This window comes from Trypanosoma equiperdum (assembly GCF_001457755.1).
Source record: "Trypanosoma equiperdum strain OVI genome assembly, contig: ctg_1577, whole genome shotgun sequence".
NCBI classification, from domain to species: domain Eukaryota; phylum Euglenozoa; class Kinetoplastea; order Trypanosomatida; family Trypanosomatidae; genus Trypanosoma; species Trypanosoma equiperdum.
This window is the reverse complement of record NW_027123590.1, coordinates 39,401-57,305: the sequence shown is the minus strand read 5'-3', so window position 1 is coordinate 57,305 and position 17,905 is coordinate 39,401. Positions and strand designations below refer to the sequence as shown.

The 17,905-nt window shown below is 50.1% G+C and overlaps 5 protein-coding genes across 5 annotated transcripts; all 5 read right to left on the bottom strand.

Annotated features, from left to right (window-relative positions):
• Positions 1-2,160: 2,160 nt before the first annotated feature.
• Positions 2,161-4,401, bottom strand: TEOVI_000775400 (uncharacterized protein; the record flags this gene model as incomplete). Its single annotated transcript, XM_067222181.1, has 1 exon — positions 2,161-4,401. One exon carries the CDS (start codon positions 4,399-4,401, stop codon positions 2,161-2,163), a length of 2,241 nt encoding a protein of 746 aa, XP_067078282.1.
• A 1,029-nt stretch (positions 4,402-5,430) lies between these two features.
• On the bottom strand, positions 5,431-11,637 carry TEOVI_000775300 (uncharacterized protein; the record flags this gene model as incomplete). The annotated part of the gene is made up of 1 exon (XM_067222180.1): positions 5,431-11,637. One exon carries the CDS (start codon positions 11,635-11,637, stop codon positions 5,431-5,433), a length of 6,207 nt encoding a protein of 2,068 aa, XP_067078281.1.
• Positions 11,638-12,744: 1,107 nt separating this feature from the next.
• TEOVI_000775200 (Ctf8, putative) lies at positions 12,745-13,329 on the bottom strand (the record flags this gene model as incomplete). The annotated part of the gene is made up of 1 exon (XM_067222179.1): positions 12,745-13,329. The coding sequence occupies one exon, from the start codon at positions 13,327-13,329 to the stop codon at positions 12,745-12,747; it is 585 nt and encodes a 194-aa protein (XP_067078280.1).
• A 623-nt stretch (positions 13,330-13,952) lies between these two features.
• On the bottom strand, positions 13,953-14,534 carry TEOVI_000775100 (Cytochrome c oxidase biogenesis protein Cmc1 like, putative; the record flags this gene model as incomplete). The annotated part of the gene is made up of 1 exon (XM_067222178.1): positions 13,953-14,534. One exon carries the CDS (start codon positions 14,532-14,534, stop codon positions 13,953-13,955), a length of 582 nt encoding a protein of 193 aa, XP_067078279.1.
• Positions 14,535-15,458: 924 nt separating this feature from the next.
• On the bottom strand, positions 15,459-17,651 carry TEOVI_000775000 (uncharacterized protein; the record flags this gene model as incomplete). The annotated part of the gene is made up of 1 exon (XM_067222177.1): positions 15,459-17,651. The coding sequence occupies one exon, from the start codon at positions 17,649-17,651 to the stop codon at positions 15,459-15,461; it is 2,193 nt and encodes a 730-aa protein (XP_067078278.1).
• Positions 17,652-17,905: the final 254 nt, after the last annotated feature.

Sequence of the window (17,905 nt, the reverse complement as noted above, 5' to 3'; positions counted from 1 at the left end):
TTCGGTATTGCAGCAGCTGGTGGTGGTGGAGGTTGGGAGAATGCCGTAAATGCTGAAGTTAGGGTTTCCACCCCCGCGTCATCCCTCAAAAACGAAGGTAGATCGTCGTCAACAGATTTTCGTTGTTCCGATGCAGTTGCTTTATAGGACGTTGGCGCCACTACCTCATAAGAAATGTCTAGCGATCCGCATCCGTCACGGGCCTTCTGAGACAAAACAACGCTACCACCATGTCCCAGTTGTACTTGTCGGCGAGTCATCGCGGACGGCGAAAACAGCGTAAGCGTTGCACTGCCGAGTGGACTCTCTACCCCACCGGCCTCCTTGTGAAATACACGAAGTGTCAGAATAGTTGGAATAGGGCATTCGGGGAAGTTAAAAGCAGCCTCGAATGTGGGGTTTGTGCTATTCTGCACAACAGGAGTACTGAGGACTGTCGCGCCAACCGAAACGGAAACAAAGGGATTCGACGTCCCACTCGCGCTCAGTCCAACAAGAGACTCCGCTCGGTGTACAACAACACCCACACGGGCTTGTTGGACAGTACCATCGACATTCATGGTGGAGTTTGTATATTACGTCTCCTGCCGCTGCTCAGCCGTATTAAAAATGTAATCAATCTACAGCTGTCTGTATATTGTTCACACAACACTCCCTTAAGCAATGAAAAAGGGGTTTGATGAGAAGAGCATGTGTGGCACATGGCAAAAGGTTGCGAAACCCATCTTTTTGCATCTTGGCAGTTCTCACGCGCACACATATACACAGATTTATGTACAGTAGGTCCCCTATCATGTGTGCCAAAGAGGGAAAGGATAAGGAAAGAAAAAAGGCCCGAATTCAACACTTGTACAAACTGCACTCCTGGTGGTTCTTCCTTCATTCCTTTTCATTATTGGTATCACTCTTTTTCGTTCACCGTAACTGCGCGTAAACGCCGACGCGGCGCAAGCAATCCATCCAACGAGCCTCTTTCATGGTGACGCCACCCCGTATGGGACTGGCACGTACAGCGCAGCACAGGGCTCCGGAAACAGATAATAAAAAAAGAAAGTGTGGGGAGGGGAGCTCGCAATAACAACAAAAAGAACTGAAAATGATAAAGGAATAAATAGCTCGCGGAAGAAAAGGGGGGAAATGAACTGAACAGTGAACAAACAATGGCAATGACCACTCACAAATGTAGACATTATAACAAACAAAAAGATATGAAGCACAACTCAATCGTATGCGATAGCGAAATATCAGGGAAAGATCACCCTGGAAGGGAAGGGGGGCACGGGGGAAAGAGAGAGGTGTCGCGACGCAGTAATAAATAAAGGCAAAAAGAAAAAGAAAATAGTTGTCTTGCCAATGTCATAATCATGTGCGTGTGTGTCATCACTCCCTCCTTGTCCCTTCCCCTGTTAAAATCACCCGCTCCACTCGAGCACTGGCACCATGCGCGTAAGCCCAAGGCGTACACCCACGCAGGCCGTAACTTCTTGGGGAGGTCCTGACGCATTTGTAGTGCGAAGCAAATGGGAGCAAAAAAGTCCTTTTTTCTATCAGCTACCAGAAGCCCTTGAAAAAACAGCCTTTCACCAAGACTAGTTTGCATCACAAAGAGCCATGCTATTAAACGAAGCCAACAAAGAGATAAGCTTCCTCTTTCGAGCTAATTGCTTTGCATTTATACGAGCAGACAAACGCATGCACAATCTACGTTGGTTTTGCACTTTCACACAGCACGTCTCATCCATGACAGGCACTTGAATTGGGAGAAAAAACGCACCCCAGCACCACCGTTTCCGAGGAATTAGGGGTGGGGGTAAGGAACCAAAGAAATTCACGGAATTCTCCGCACTTCATCCATTCCGCCGCTGAAAAAGCGTTAAGAGATACATAAATTATGTTCCTTTTTTAAAGGGAGGATAAGGAAGACCTAAATAAATGGAGAAAATGAAGAATTCAGCTGGCAAAGGACAATCCTCCTCCTAACCCAAGCCTCAGCAATCGAGCACACTCACAAATACAAAACCAAAGAAAGGGAAAAGAACCACTTCCAGATTGGTGTAGTCATCCCTAACACTCGCCACTCACACATCAGTTTCCGGGTTGTGGCAACAGTCAATCATTTAGTGTGCAATCACAAGGATTCCCGCAGTAAAACCGTCCTTCTCAGTCATCATTCTGCACCAGCAAGGAAGCCGCACAGAAGGCATCCTCACAGAAGTGGATGTTGAACTTCCTCTTCAACTTTGCATACAAGCAACCTAGAAGTTTAAAACAGTCGGGGAGCACATTTTCACGTTCCTTCAGCAGCGATGATGCAACACCCTTCGCAAGCATATTATCCACATCGACATAAAATGTCAGCAGCAGTATTGTAAAACATACTTTGTGTATAGCCTTAACAACACTACGAAAGGCATCACGATTGGGAGGGACGCTACCAAACGGCGCTGGATGGATATTTATAACCTTCGGTGCCGATTGTGTTGGAGTCGGTTGGTTGAATTCTAGTGGCACAGCCCCTTCAACCTGCCTTTCACTGCTGTCGCTGCTACAACTACTGATCTCACTATCTACCGCGTGTGCCAGAGATTCTAGCCCCTCGCAGGATTTGACTAGTGGGCACAACCCGGAGATTTCGTCAAGTAAGCCCCTCACCGTCTGCAGGGACGAGAGGGGGTTCACAAAAAAGAAATCATCTACGGTATACCTGTTGGTGAAACTATGAAGGGTAATGCGGCAGCTGAGATCATGTTTCGTTGTGACATTCCCATCAAGAATTGGCTTTGGTGGAGCATTGTTAGCACCTACTGAGCTTTGCTGCAACTGGTCCTCCGCAAGAGCCTCTATACAACCCGATCGCCGTTCCCTTTCAGACTCCCAAAATTGCACGACCATGGCCGCACGGTGGCAACCCACAAAATAGAGGTGAAACAGTGGATCGTTGTCTGATTCAAACCATGAGTTGATTAAGTCGCGCTCACCCGCCGCCATACTTTGCAGCGACATGTCTAACCAAAGCGGAGTGACCAAAGTCCCAAGCTTCACGTTGTCCAACCGTTCTGAGGATAACTCCCGATCTGCTAACGGTCCTATACGCGCGACACTGAAAGACACTGTTGCATCGCCACGTGGTTTGGTGAAGAAGCACTCATGAAGAAATGACAACGCATCCTCATGAGTTGGTCGCTCCTCCACACCACCACCGCACATCCCACCCACTAAACGGCCCTCCAGACAACCCTCCAACGCCGTCGTCATTGCCATGCAAAAGGCTCGGCGCGCAGCTTGATATTCTGCCGAATCCCATTTTCGGCTAACGCCTTGGCCGCCCTCTTTGGAAACAATACCGCGGGGACCAAAAAAACTAAGTGACCCGTGAAAAAAACTGTAGAAATGTGAAAATGTCCCACTCTCAAGGCCTGCAGAAAACACGGTACCACTGCAACCTTCTAATTGTGGCGCTGTGCAGCAGGCTCTTCCAACATTATCCGTGCAAAATGGAACATCTAAAACATACCGCTGGAGAGGGAGCATACTCGTCGTTTCTCGCGGGACGGCTTTGTTAAGGCTAATGTGAATGAAGTAACACTGCGGAAAGGACGTGCACCGATTATAGTTGTAAGTGCCGGCCCCACCAGTGCTATACATAGAGGGGTATGAGCCTCCTTGAAACCCCAACCGGCGTCCACGAATAATAAAACCAAACTCATCGCCCGGCCGCATTGCACGCAACGCCGTTTCCATACCCGGTTGCAGCACCGGAATGTTGCGCCCTTCCCACTCACCACCGCCATTAAGGAAACATGTAATGTCACCCCTGCCCAAATACACATCGGGAGAAAGGAACTCGGCAGCGAACTGACCAGCCAAAAGGCGATTCTCCCGAAGGTTCGTTGCTAAAGCCCCAGCGGCTTTCTGGAGCCAACACTTCTCCCCATGGGAGCAACCTAAAGCTTCAACATTAGCGACAACTTCAGCATCTGTGAATTCTTCGGAGGCTACGATATCGTAGATTTGTTTTTCTACGGCTGTCCAGATGGAGTACTTGAAGGACACCAAAACTGTCGGAGAGTTTGGAGGCTTATAACCCCACCAAAACGGTGGGGATGCCGTCCTTACGCATGTCGAGTCACCAAACCCGTGGGTGGCGTTTGAGTTGGACAAGTAATACAAATCCATTAGATGCCCCGCAGTGCCGTTAATCATGAAAACATTCGGTTTGAGATAAATACCCCGATGCGGAGGGTGCGCTGAAGATGAATCACTAACGCTGCAGCCACCGCCCGCTCCTAGCGGGACCGTTGCACCGTCGTCATGGCCATAATGAGCAAAACCCTCTTCACCACAAAGGGAATCACCAGGAAGAGTGCTGCCTTGAGAGGTGCTGTTCTGGCTGTGAGACATAGCACTCTCCTTTTTTCCCCCCTCGGCACACACCTTCAAATTCACCACACTCACGAAGGAAGGAGGGGAGGAAAGTGAGTGGGCTAATTTGCTTCAATTTACGTACAATAATCGAAACTTTTGGTGAATCTGTATTTTGGTGACAGTTTGTTGCGACGATTCCTCCCCACCCACTCTCACGTTTTCCCCTTTCGTTTTCGTTTTTCACTTCCTTGATCACCTTTCTTTACCCAAAATAACACCAAGGGCTAAACTACCTTCACACCAGTTAATGCGAACCTGCAAGTAACAGTCGCGAGAAGCAAAGTGATATACAACAGACAGTGCGCTTTTTCTTTTTTCAAAGGAGTGTTGAAAGGGAAAGAAAGTTGCAACGACGATACAGATGAACAAAAGAAAGAAGAGAAAATAAAAAATAGGAATAAAAAATAGTTTGTTACAGACTTGACCAGTCGTGCTAATGCATTTTAGAATAGAGCGCAATCCCCACGAAAATACACTCATGACCGCCCCGCAGTCACGTGGTCCTGCTACAAAAATCTCCCCACCTTTCCCAGAGGGGAAAAAAGCGAAAAGGTGGCAACGGCGCTCATCAAATCGATGAAAGCAGCAAAGCGCGGTACAAAAAGGGGCAGAAGAAGTTGTAAGTGAGCGAAACAAGGAAATAACTAAAACAACACTTCCAGGATGTCCACTACATCTCCACCAACATTTCGCATCCTCACGCTTGCCCATTCGCCTTGCAACGGCACACACGCGAGCGATGAAAAGGAAATAAACACAAACAAAAACAACGCATGCCCCGATCCACAGGTGCAACATTTTCGAAACTCAAATGCAAATTATAAAGGTGACGATAAAGAATGTCGGAAAATATAAAGTTACATTCTTAAACCTCTTGTGTGTACGAGTGTACGCGTCCGCACATATGATTGCACAGGAAACCACGGCAGATCGGAGGTGTCTTGACAATCATACAGAATAGGGACGTATATATTTATCAGAGTACAACACCAATGCAACAGAATCTCACCGTTTTCGGGCGTGATTGCCGTTGTTACCCACATCCCGCTCTCGCTGACGGCGCCGCTGCCTCTCGTGATAACGGCCCTTTTGTGTGTAGTGTTGCTGCGTTTGGAAGTGTTGACTCGAGCTGTACTTTCCGTGATCACCTCCGGGGCTGTTAGACGGTGAAGAGGAGGGTTTAAGACCATCAGATCCAACACCCCAGCGCTGGTGGCTTCCCCTTCCTGAACCACCTCCCCCTGCCGTTTCGCCACTAAAGACGGTAACAATTTCAGGTTCCTCCCGTGTGTGAGGATGACCACAGGCATCGCTCCGTGGGATGGCCACCGTGGATTCTGGCGACAACTTCGACGCGGGATTTTCTGAAGGTGGAGGGGAAGCTGCCTGTGGTGGGACAACGACTGTGGTTGTCACCGCCGGCTGCTGTACCTTCCCGCTGCCACCCTCAGTTTCCTTCGGGGCAACGACAGCAGCGAGAATGTCAACTGCGCTTGTAAAGAGTACGTGTCGACTTCCAAGTTTCATACCCACTGCTAGCTCCAATTCTGTGAGGACCGGGTCAAAGTTTTCACGAACTGTCGTGATATCGCCACTTTGCACCGGGCGGCGTGAGAGAGACACACTCGGTACTGATGGTTCTTCCCCCAACGAGGATTCTGCCATACGCGCTGCGCCTCCCACCGAGGTAGTCTTCATATTCCCCCCTTCAGCCTTGGAACCCTTCGTTATCTTCTGTGTTGCGTTTCGGCGGCGTATTGCCTCCATGCGTCCTTCACTCCCTTCCAACGCAGCAAGTGCGTCGGGAAACTGATTAAATACAGCCGTCATCGCCACATCACGAATGGCAGGTTTAGGCATCAAAAGGTGTTGTGCCACGGCACTGCCGCTTTCAGCACCAGAACCGGAACCGGAACCAGCAGAGGCAGAGGCAGAGGCAGAAGCTGAGCTACCACTTGGTTTATTCGAGGATGACAACTCACTTGGAGAAAAGTAAACATTAGCGAGAACGCGCTTGGCTTCGTCTACTGGTACGCCCACTGCTTGTAATATGTACGCGAACGCCTGTCGTCTGCGGTACGCGGGTGGAATGTTCAGTAGATGCCGTATCGCGATGCCAGGCTCACCACGGAAGCTCCACATGGCCGCGATCGCGTTCAGCGCATTCGTGACCCCAACAATATGGTACGGCATAAGAACCTTATGCATGAGGAAAAAGTCAACAAGTTTCAGAAGGTAGGCGTCGCGCCAGTCGTCGTCTAGCTGCTCGGACATCATACTCATACGATAAGCCGCTACGTAATCCCGTCCGAAACTCACTTCTGCATGGAATACGCTACAGGTGGCAAGTGAGTGACCGTGCTGGTAGCAGTGCCGACAGAGATCATCGTGAAGCACATGACTCAAAGCGGAAACAAACCTGTTGGAGTACGTCTGGCGAGCGGGTGGAGTTTCAATGCGCGGCTCCAAGCCTTCTGCAGCAAACAGGGCCTGCAACTGCGCTCGTCGACTGATGACAACCTCCTCTCCCAAACCGGCGGCACGCCAAAGGTCCGTATAGGGCGATATGGGTGGAACCATTTCCACAGGGAGACGCCGCAGGATGCGGACGCCGGAGCCAACAAGACCACAAGCAAAGCAACGTCGGACAAGCCGAAGAAGCGAACGAACTAACGAGGGGTGTGCACGAAGCAAATCACTCGTGAGCTGTCCCAGGTTGTATGTATGATAAACGTACGCTGCGGCAGCCCGAACGCCATCCAACACGCTTCGGATGCCACCGACGTGCACAACTACATATTCAAGTTTAGCTGCAGTAGTCGGTTGTGCAATTAATTCTGGGCAGTCGAAGTACGTGTGCTCGCTGTCAAAGCACAAAAGGCAACAATTTCGCATCGGCACAGCCGCCGAACGTGCACCTTCGGTAGAAACACCTAATGTTGATGATTCATCTGACGCAGACAAAGATGAAGATAGTGATGTTTGTGAGCTTCCACTACCGTCCACGTGATTGTGACTTAGTGTACGGATACCTTTTTCAGAGTAGCCAGCCATTCGAAGCATTGTGGAGGTTACCCCACTGGACACGAAAACCACGGGAGACCTCGCATATAACCGATAAGCACTCTTTTCCTGTTTAGCAAGCGCGAGCTTACTGATAGCTTTATTAATGGCATAGACAATAGGGTCGTCCATGTCGAGCCTCCGCAGTTGCAACATGTTCAGTGGTGAACCCACTACACAAGAGTCAACTTGGCGATGACCATGCTCGTCACCGTCGGTTTGCAATGTGTCGTACGGGTCCTTCTGGAAGTCGTCTATACGTTGGAGGAGGAAACGGTAAAATGCATGTAGTCTCTCAGGACCCGCAGAGGTCCACCCGTCTACTTGCGCCCGCAATCGCTTGGACAGCTCCTGTGCGGCCACGACATCGACAAGGGCTCCTGAAGTTGCCGATCCGTTTTTTTGCGATGCACTCAGCTCCTCAATTTCTCCAATCCACTTCAGTAGTCTCGGGCATTCGAACGAAGCATGACGCTCGTCAAGACACATGCAGCACGTTACAGCAACCTGAACAAAGTTGGGATGTGTCCCATCCGCAACACCCAAGGGACTCCGTTTCCTCAATAACTCCCGCGCGTCCTCCACAGGAACGTTAAAATATGGAACCATAGCCATATACGCCCCATCGTCGCGAAGGTGTAACGGAATGTGGCAGAGGACGAAGGCTGCACGACGGAACTGTTGGTACCGACTCAACAGCATGGACAGGCGATTCACGTCCCGGCTGTGTGTCTCCGAAAAAAGCTCGCGGTAGGGTGATTTCACAAAAGCCGTGTATGCACCGACGACGAGACGGCTGCTCTCCGCCCCATGTTGCACCGCAGCCTCCACTGCCTGCCTAAGTTGCTGCAGCACTGCTTCCTGCTTTTCTTTCGGAGACATTGTAATGGATTGGCGCTTCGTTGTAGAGAAATCCCGCGTTATAATCGGGCAAGCCTTCCACGCATGCTGCCCAAAACAAACCTTGCAGGTTGCGGGTGTGAATATGGTTTGAAAGAACGTGTCCTCATCGCGCCTTAATTGTTGTGTGGTCAATCCCGCATAGGCTGCATCGGTACAACCAAAGAGATGCGCAAGCGCAAACAGGGTACTTCCCTTGCTGCGTGCACGGGCAGGAACGAAGCGCATGTAAGTGTAACCTGCCAGCACTCTCTCATGTAGTTGGCAGAGCCGCTGAATCAGCTGTTCTATTCGCTCCGCATCGTGCGGTGTAGCCCTCAGCAGAAACGTACGACGGTACACCATCAACAGGTAACCCGCCACCACTGCGTCTACAGGACGTTCCGCGGAGTTAGCCACACGAGCGCGTACTTCTTCCATAATATCCCCTGTCGATGTTGCGTATGCAAAATGCCGCCACAGAGCGCTGGGTCCTGTTTCGGCACCACAGGCTCCGCATTGTGTGCGGGAACCCCACCCCGTGTTTTGTTCGTGGCACCATACACAAGTCCAGGGCCCGTCGACACACATTGAGGGTATCATGAAACCCTGCCGTTGTTTCTCTGGAGAAAAATGCGCCGATGAAGTCGACACGGAAGATGTTGATAGAACGGGGGATGGAAAGGCAGCAGAATGGCGCGCAGGTAACACAACACCGCGCTGAGCCAGTGCGTAACGACGGGCTGCCTCTTGTAGCTGCAAACGGTGCGATGACTCTTCCATGGCTGCATAAACATCAAACGAGGCAGAGGGACCACCTCCTTCTGACACACAACTGCCCGCGCCGTCTGCCCCACCTCCTCCTGGAAGAAGTAACACATTTCGCGCCGCCACGGGTACCCCGGGAAGTAGAGGAGCCGTGTCGGAGAGTATTTCCTTTTTAAACACGCTGCTAGCATCCAGTGGAGGAAAGACCGGTGACGCCGCATGCTTCCCAACGTTGGTTGCTCCTGCAGCTGTTTCACGACTATTCTCGCCTCGCTTTGACCAACAGCAGATGCTCTCATGCAACCTCTTTCGCTCACTAAGTCGCACAACCTTGCGCTTCTCTCGTAAACGGGAGATATGTTCGCTCGAAAGCTGAAAGCTAGGCAATGACCCCGCATCTTTTGCAGGTATGATCGTAAGACAGATGGAACAGACACGCTCCGCATAGACGTCCTGCGCAGATAGAATAGAGCTGCACGAAGGGCAAACCAAATCCATCATCACGTGTAGAAACTCTGCGCGGAAATCCTCGGCAAACAAATAAACGTTATCTAGCACGCCATTATATAGTTGCCGTAGCTCATCCTGTAACCCTAAGCGCACCAACACCCTCGCAGCGGGGATAAGATTGTGGTGCAACTGCGGCAGCAAGTGCACGCCGACATCAGTCAAGAGCCAGCGGAACACCTTCCGCGTTACATCGCGTGCTTCTTCCATGTGGTGCGACGGATCAAGTCGGTGGAGAAGCCACAGCGACATGTCCAAACCGTCAACAATATGGCGTGAAGAAACGGCACGCGCAACATTAAGCGTCATCCACGGATCAGCTCCACGACAAAGGACGTCAATAACATACTGACTCAAGTCACCAGCCTTCTCTGGGATGATGGTATGCCAGTTGGGGCACTCACGGTTGAGAGTTTGGAAGTATCGCCACACCAGTTCCCAATGTATCATCGGCAGCCCAGCTGTAGGTACTCCACCCGAGGTCCCAGAATGCCCGGCTGATGCAAGGGTCCCACCGCCCCCGGGAAGTACATCACGGGTTTCACGGACGACTTTGAAGAACAGTAAAAATGGTGAAGGGTGAATGAAGTCCTCAATATCAGACGCTTGTGTATCACTCGTGCTCACACCTGGAGATCCACTAGTAGACGAGGGCTGATGATACTTCAGCCAGTCGCTGTTTGTGCCTAATTCACTGGTCCCGTCACTACCCGTCCCCTTCACCACTGATGAGCGTGCGGGAGTTTTCCGCAGGGCGTGACAGGTACGTATGTATCGCCTAAGAATATGCAGGGCTATCAACGGGGACGCTTGGCCAAAGAAAGACACATTAGCGCGCAACATAAGCCGGGAGGCAAGAAAGGCATCAAGACCATAAACAACGCCTTCCATCAGGTGGTCACCCCTTCCCAGTCGTAGCACGCCGTGACCCCATCCTCGAAGGTTACGAAGAGCTCGGTAGTGTTGTTCAGCGTAACCAACTTCTGAGGTACTGAGATGGCACCATTCCAGTTGATTACCCCCACGCGTTATTTGTACGATCGACAACGGACGCACCTCAAAAGATGAGAAGGTTACTGTGTCGCTGTTTTGGTGCACCCCATGTGCCTTTGCTGCCTCATCCATGCTCTCTCCTCTGTTTACAAATGATCTCGACACCACTTCGGCTGCACGAGCTGACATTCCCCTTCGAAGTTGCTCAGGTACCCGCTGACCGGTCCTAACAACACGACCTTCACCTGGGGTTTTTGCAGGTGACAACGTTAGAAGTTTCCACAGAAGGGGTGAATGCGGGACTTTACCATCAGCTGCAGCTTCCATCACGACCTGCCACAACCCAGGCGTAATCCACGAATCGGGCATCCCCTGTAGCAACTCAATCGCATCACTAAATAACCTTTCGCACAGTAACGCCTGGCAGAGCAATACCCTAACACTGGCGGTGTCATACAGATATGGACAGTGGTTCTTCAGAATGTGGTAAACTGTTTGTAGGGTATATGAGGCCGCTCCCGCAGAAGATGTGTGACGTGGCCGACTGATAGTCGCTGTAAGTGCCTTCTGTGTGAGTTGCAGGCACGCCGTGCGATGTCGCAGGACGCTTAACAACAGCTCCATCGGAGAAGGTGCCTCCGGGTGGAACAATAGGGCATCCAGGTCAGTGAAACCGCGCTCCATATACATCTGTAGCAGAGAACCGTAAGGCTCGTACCTTCGGCTGCGGCGTAGTGTAGGCGAAACTCCAGGGGTTTGAGCGGTTTGATAACCAGACGAACCGGGCAAATATGTAACTGGCACAAACACTCTGCCCAACCGCATGAGCTGCTCCGCTGCCTGTGGTCCACCATGTCTTAGGTGTGACGGCGTCAGCGAAGTGAAGGACGACTGTTGGGGACTAAGTCGTGTTTTGGTTTTGCCCAACGCAGTTGCAACCGCAGCAGCAGAGGAGGAAGTAGTAGACGGCGCTGCATGTGCCAAGTACGATGTCGGTCGCATGCAGCAAGTCCCCTCCACTAAGCTTCCCTGACTCCTCAAATTACTTTCCCTACTCTTCACTAGCCGAACTAAGGGGATTTAAACTTCTTTATATCGACCCTACGCTTCCAGGTATTCTCTCCCCGGAAGACACTCCTAAAGTCACTCACTAACCTAATAGTTCCCACCACTCGCGTCTCGCTTCTCCAGCCTTGTCCTACTTTCCCCAACACAATGTGTATGGCGCTAGTGTTCCACTTTGTTTTACCCCTTTTTATTCTATGTCTAACTTACTACTTGCCTACTAGCCACACTGTCCCTACACTTCCAACACACCCGGTGCTCGGCTGCTACTCCCCCCCCCAAAAAAAAAAAAAATATGTTTTACCTACCCCTCACTACCGGCACTTTTGTAGAACTTAGACCACACACGCACACTGACGGTTTGGGCCTTCTTCCGTGCGTGAGTGCTTAAACAAGCAATTGAAAACAAGGTAAATAACGTTACCGTGGTAGCAGTGACAGTGACAGTAATAATGAGGAAGGAGGAGAAAGAAGCAAATGGTATGTAACTGTGGAAGGAAAAACTGGCAGAGGTGAAGAACGAGTGCTCGAACAAACCTTCCACAATGTTATTACACCCTCGCTCCCTTCCACGCACCTGCACATCCACAAATGGAAGGTATTTGGGTTGTTGGTATGCTTTCCATTCGGGCCCAAGGCATATATAACCTGCTGATGTACGTAAAGAAGAATGCGGCAGAACCCCGTCCCACAACGTGGCCAGACTTGGTTCACACTTTTCTTCGGCAACCAACCGTCAAAAAGAAATGTCTTTTTTTTTTCTGACGGAAAGGTTATCAAATGCTAACAATGGCTGGAAAGTTTCTGCCAATCTTTCGGGCAACTAGCACACTTGAATTAGCGGAAGCGAGGGGTAAGACAAACACGGTTTCACACATGCCCTTTGTTCCCTGTTGCATCTCCCTTCCCCACTCTATGCAGGACTCAACAAATACGACCGAAGCATCGCCGAACGGAGAATACAAAATGGAACGTAATTCCCGCCTCCTGTGAGTGGAAGAGGGCGCGCTGTCACATTTTTTTTTTGCACGTTTGAAGAAAAACTCACACGAACCTACGGAGGGGCTTTGAGTTCAAGTGAATGTAACGCTCCACAACACCAACCAGCTCGTACACTTTTCTGGGGACTGTTGCGCCCCTCACAGTGGCATCCAATGTGAGTTCCTCGGGATGCTCTTGCAGCCATTCCTGTAGCAAACAGCACTGAGAACCACTCGATTCTGAGTATTCACATGCCACCGCACCTTCCGCATCAGCAGTTTTGTCCCCTACAACACAGCGCTTCAACACAAGAAGGGGCTCTCGTCTCTTCCCATAACTGCCACTGACTTCAACCGTCCCAATTTGAAGCGAACAGCGCGTCTCATTGCGCGAGTCCCACACTACGCAGCCCAACGGCACCTCCACCACCTGATTGGTATCAACATTAACGCCACATTCACCGTCTTCCCTTAGCCTCTTCCCACCAGTAACTTGAGAGCATGCCTTCACTTCCTCTTCACTGCTGTTGGGAATTCTCTGCCTCTCCCGCTCCTCCTCCAGTAACTTGGGAGGTATGACAACTTTGCCCTGCAATTCCAACAGCAGCATTTCCTGCAGGGGGCCCCTCGGCGCAATAATCTGAATCATTGGTACCTGCAAGTTACGCAGGCACACCAACAGTAAAACCTACTCGGGATCACTTGATTTTACGCCCCACCTCGAACCCCTTTTGTGCTCGTCACCTATACAGGTGAACTTGGTTACTTTCCGCTCCTCAATGCTGTTAACAATCGAAAAACAGAACACGAGCACGCATCTGGCATCAAAATCGATCAAATAGCCCAAAAGAGCGAAGAATCCGGCAGTAAAGACAAAAGTGCGAATATGTGATAAAGGGGAAGGGAGGAAAAAGAACAGTACCCTAAGCAACAGAGGAACTGGTGACTCACAAACGCAAACAAATTAGTGTATATATATATATATGGGTATCATTAAGAAGTGAGAGGTAATTTTATTCTTTTGACAGCCTCCCCTAAACTACAAGTAGAGACTAACGATCACACAAGGCCGAAGAACCACACTAAAACAATATATCGATACGACCATTAACAGCAAAACACGACGCATAACCGTACGCACAAAAGAAGGGCCCCACCAGTAACCAGTTTGTCGTGTGCCAAGTGTTAGTCCCATTGGTCTTCCTCCCTCGCAAACACGCACAAGGGTTTAACCAAACACTTGTCGGCAACCTTGAAGAACCGAAGTCTTTACTAAGCGTCCTTTACCCATGGGTGTGGTAAATCACGGTCAGGGAAATGCTCCTTCCATATGCGCCGCATCATATTGTTGCGCCCAATCAGTTCCCCATGGAAAGTGCCCAAATTATACTTCCAACGGTACGCCATTAGGAGTTCATTGTCTTCTTTCCTATCTGCCACACACTGATAAAGTGCATCCCTCTCCTTCTGGCACTTCCACGAAGTCCACATTTTATCCTGTAGGCAACGCGCCATGACCTTTTCAGTCTCCGCACAGCGCCTCTCCGCCTCATTCGCCACGGCATCTTTCATCTCCTTCAGCACCATGGGTGGCAACCGCATTGACTGCACATGATCCACGGACTCGAAATCCTCTTCGTACACTTCTTCGATGAGGTTCTTCGTGAGTTCGCCCCTTGTGGCCCCCGGCGTGTGGCCGTGCCGTTGGCGCCACTGATCCGCTTGTGACTTGAGATGCATGTACTTTCGAAACCTTTCGGGATCCTCCTGCCGCCACCCTCCACCGCCAGAAGAGTCCACGCTCCGTACAGAAAATGGTGAGTCTGCGGAATCCGTACTGGCGGTGGTACCCATTCCCTTTGTCCTCTTCAGCTACTGTTCTATATTATTATTTTGTTCGGTTTGTATCAAGTTTTGAGATGAGGAATCCACAGTGGTAAGATACAAATTGGGCGAAAATGTGCAAAGAAGTGAATGGGGAAAGGGTGAAGTTACTCCGACACCTAATAAAAGTAATCAGTGTACAACTGGATGGGACGAAGCAGTCATTTTTTTTCTTTGTTAAAACCGACACAATGTGTACAATACTTGGTGAATTAATGTGGGAGAGGGAACAGTACACGCATCCAAAAGTAGAAAAAAAATAAACTTGTGGACAAGCACTGATTGTTTTAAATTCCCTAGTCTCAAGTAATGACAAAGAGAAGAATATATCTTGCCCTCTGAGGAAAGTGGGAAAAACAACGTCGAGACGTAAAGTCTAACACACATACACACACAAATATATATACAAATAAACGACGCAAAAAGCAAATGAAAGAAACCAGCATTTAGAAATAAAGTTCGACCGGCAACCCATCAGCATTATACCACTCCACCACCGTATTGAATACACACGCACGCCCTCTCATACACATGCGTGCATTAGGCGTTAATGAAGAAGGAGGTGAATGGGAAGGGGACAATGCAACCAGCTGTAAAAGAAATCAGCAATAATATTCATATGGGCAAACGCGGCGCCATCCACACGTGTACGATTGTTGTTGTTGTTTTTCCCCTCTCCCACCCACTCGCCAACTTCCTCTTGTCCACATTTACCGCCGTTCCCCCCCCCCTCCTCCTCCTCCTACATTACCCTTCCCTTACCTCTACGCCCGATCGAATGACAAAGGAAAGCGACATCTCCGCAGCACGCTTCCATGAGACCAAAACGCTGACATCATCCACCATAACAATAATAACAATAATAATAAAAGGGAACAAACAGCACTTTATTCCTTATGATTGACAGTGTGCCTTTCCGTCCTCTTTGTGCTTCGAGTCGGGTGATGAAACACCTGAGGCCGCATGACCATTAATCGAACTGGACATCTGGGAAATCATTTGTGAGCCTTCCGGTGAGGGGCTTTTCCTCGATTTTGACGCGCTACCGGGGGTTCCTAAATCAAACACTCGCCTCCGTGGGATGTGATCCCTCTTAGTGTATGTGGGTAGCGCAGGTAACGACGAGAACAACTTCTGAGTATCACCCAACACCTTTTTATAACTTGCGTCAAGGGTACCTAACCCTCCAACCGCCCCTACCGACCGTGCCATGACGTTCCGTTGGCGTAATGTATTCACAGATGAGAACGGAGGATCCGAATGCCTGCCGAAGTAACTAAGCATTTTGGGCTTTTGTCGAGTCAACATATGTGATGTCAAAGAGGTATTCGCAGCATGTTCCGACAACTGCGTAACTGCCGGATCTGGGGTAAAAAAACTCAGCACTGTGCCCGCCTTTTTTTTGCCATGCTTACCAGATTGAACCCACATCCCCTCCGCTTTAGGTGAAGAACTAACGAACGACACCTCCCTGGAGCCACCGCCGCCGTTGCCTCCAAAAATACTGGAATGGTCCTCCGGTGGGGAGAGCGAAATAACAACACCATTAGTCTGGTCCGGCAATGATTCAGCCATAATTAACGGGGAATTTGTCACACCTTCCTGAGTGCTGGCACGCTCTTTTTCCGTTAACCGCGAATACGAAGAAGAAGAAATATTGGTTAGAGACGTAACGCGTTTCCTCACCACAAGACGCTGTGGAGCCTCAGAAGCACTCCTCGCTACCTCTCCACTCATATTATGTATTTTGTCACTCAATGAGGTGCTGATTTCAGAAAGACTACGACACGACATCAAATCGCCACCGGTGACTGTAGTGGAACCAATTTTGTTACTGCTCCTTGCACTTTTAAATGCCATACGCGGAGTAGTTGTGGCCTCTGACGGCAAGATGGTCACCACAAAGGACGGCGTAGTTCGCGCGGAGCGCGCAGTTGTCACCGCTGCTGATGGTGAAACCGCAGACGCAAAAGAAGAAGTTCCTCTGGAGTGAGGAATCAATGCCGCAGCTGATTGCACCCCTACACCGGGGAACGAAACTGAAGATAATACGGAATGCGACGCTTGTAGTGACTCAGATAGTGACAAGGCCGTTGCAAACGACGCATTTTCCATGTAACATGATGGCGACGTTGCTCTTGACGGTGCTATAGCGGTACCAAGTGACAGATCCCCCCTTGAGTGGCTTACTGATGTCGCTGTTGGTGCACCTAAAGCGTCCGCATGCGATTGTGGGGGTGCCTCATTATGCAACGGTCGCGGTGATACGCTCGGCGACAGGGCCGTCACGAATGATGAAACTCCCAAAGACTGTACAGGAGACTTGTCATTCACGAATAATGACGACGGCTCCCTGCGGTGCACTGCCAGTGACGAAAACGGTGATGACACGGTTGAAGACGAGGACGACGCCGTTATTGATACTAACGGTAACATCGAAGGTGGCACCTCCGTTGGAGGAACGCACGCAGTTAGACTGCCAAAATACGCCTCTACGCTATTGTTCACACTTTCATTCATCACCATACTATGACAGGAGTTGAGTTTGTTGCTTCCCACTGACTCGTCCCATTGGCTGCTTAGACACGACTGAAACCCTCTACCTGATGGTGGAGCCCCACCATTGGTGTCAAAAGTACCTGGAGTCCCCGACACAAACTTCACTCGTGGTGTCGTCATTGACGAAAGCAACAAGGGGCTTCGTGCTGTCAAGAAACGACCGTCGTCATCCCCATTGTCAAAAACACAAACGCTATCCGCTCTGTTGTCCGAACCTAACCGTAGATGTGCATTAACTGGAAGTTGTGATCCAGACTTACGGTTTACGGGAACAAGACGTTCTAACCCAATCGTTGTTGTGTAATCCGACTGGTCCCCTATCACCGGACTCACCGTAAATTTGGATGAAGCGCTCTCCGCCGCCACGCCATGGGAAGCCCCGCCGGTAGGGGCGTTAATTTGCCCATCCGATGGCCTCGTTTGTGCCGCTAATGACCCTCCGGGAACTTCAGCCGGAGCATTAAGTGATGCATTGTTTGATGGTAGGAGCCGCGCTTGTTTCGTTTGAGTGGCACAACAATGGCCCATATTTATCTAAGCTGCTGTATGCTTCGATGTGTGCACCGCTCCCCCTCCCCCTCTTTTTATTGGGTGTGTCGGCTCCTTTAAGCGTGGTGGCGTTAGAAAACACATGAAGAAGGGTGGAAAAGGGAAAAAGTAAACATTTCAACAAAAGGGAGAAGAAAGGTGATAGGAGGAGTTTGAAAACAAAAAAAATGGCAACGGCAGAGGATTTTTAACAATCTGACTAGAAAAATTAAGGAAAGGGAATATAATGATGG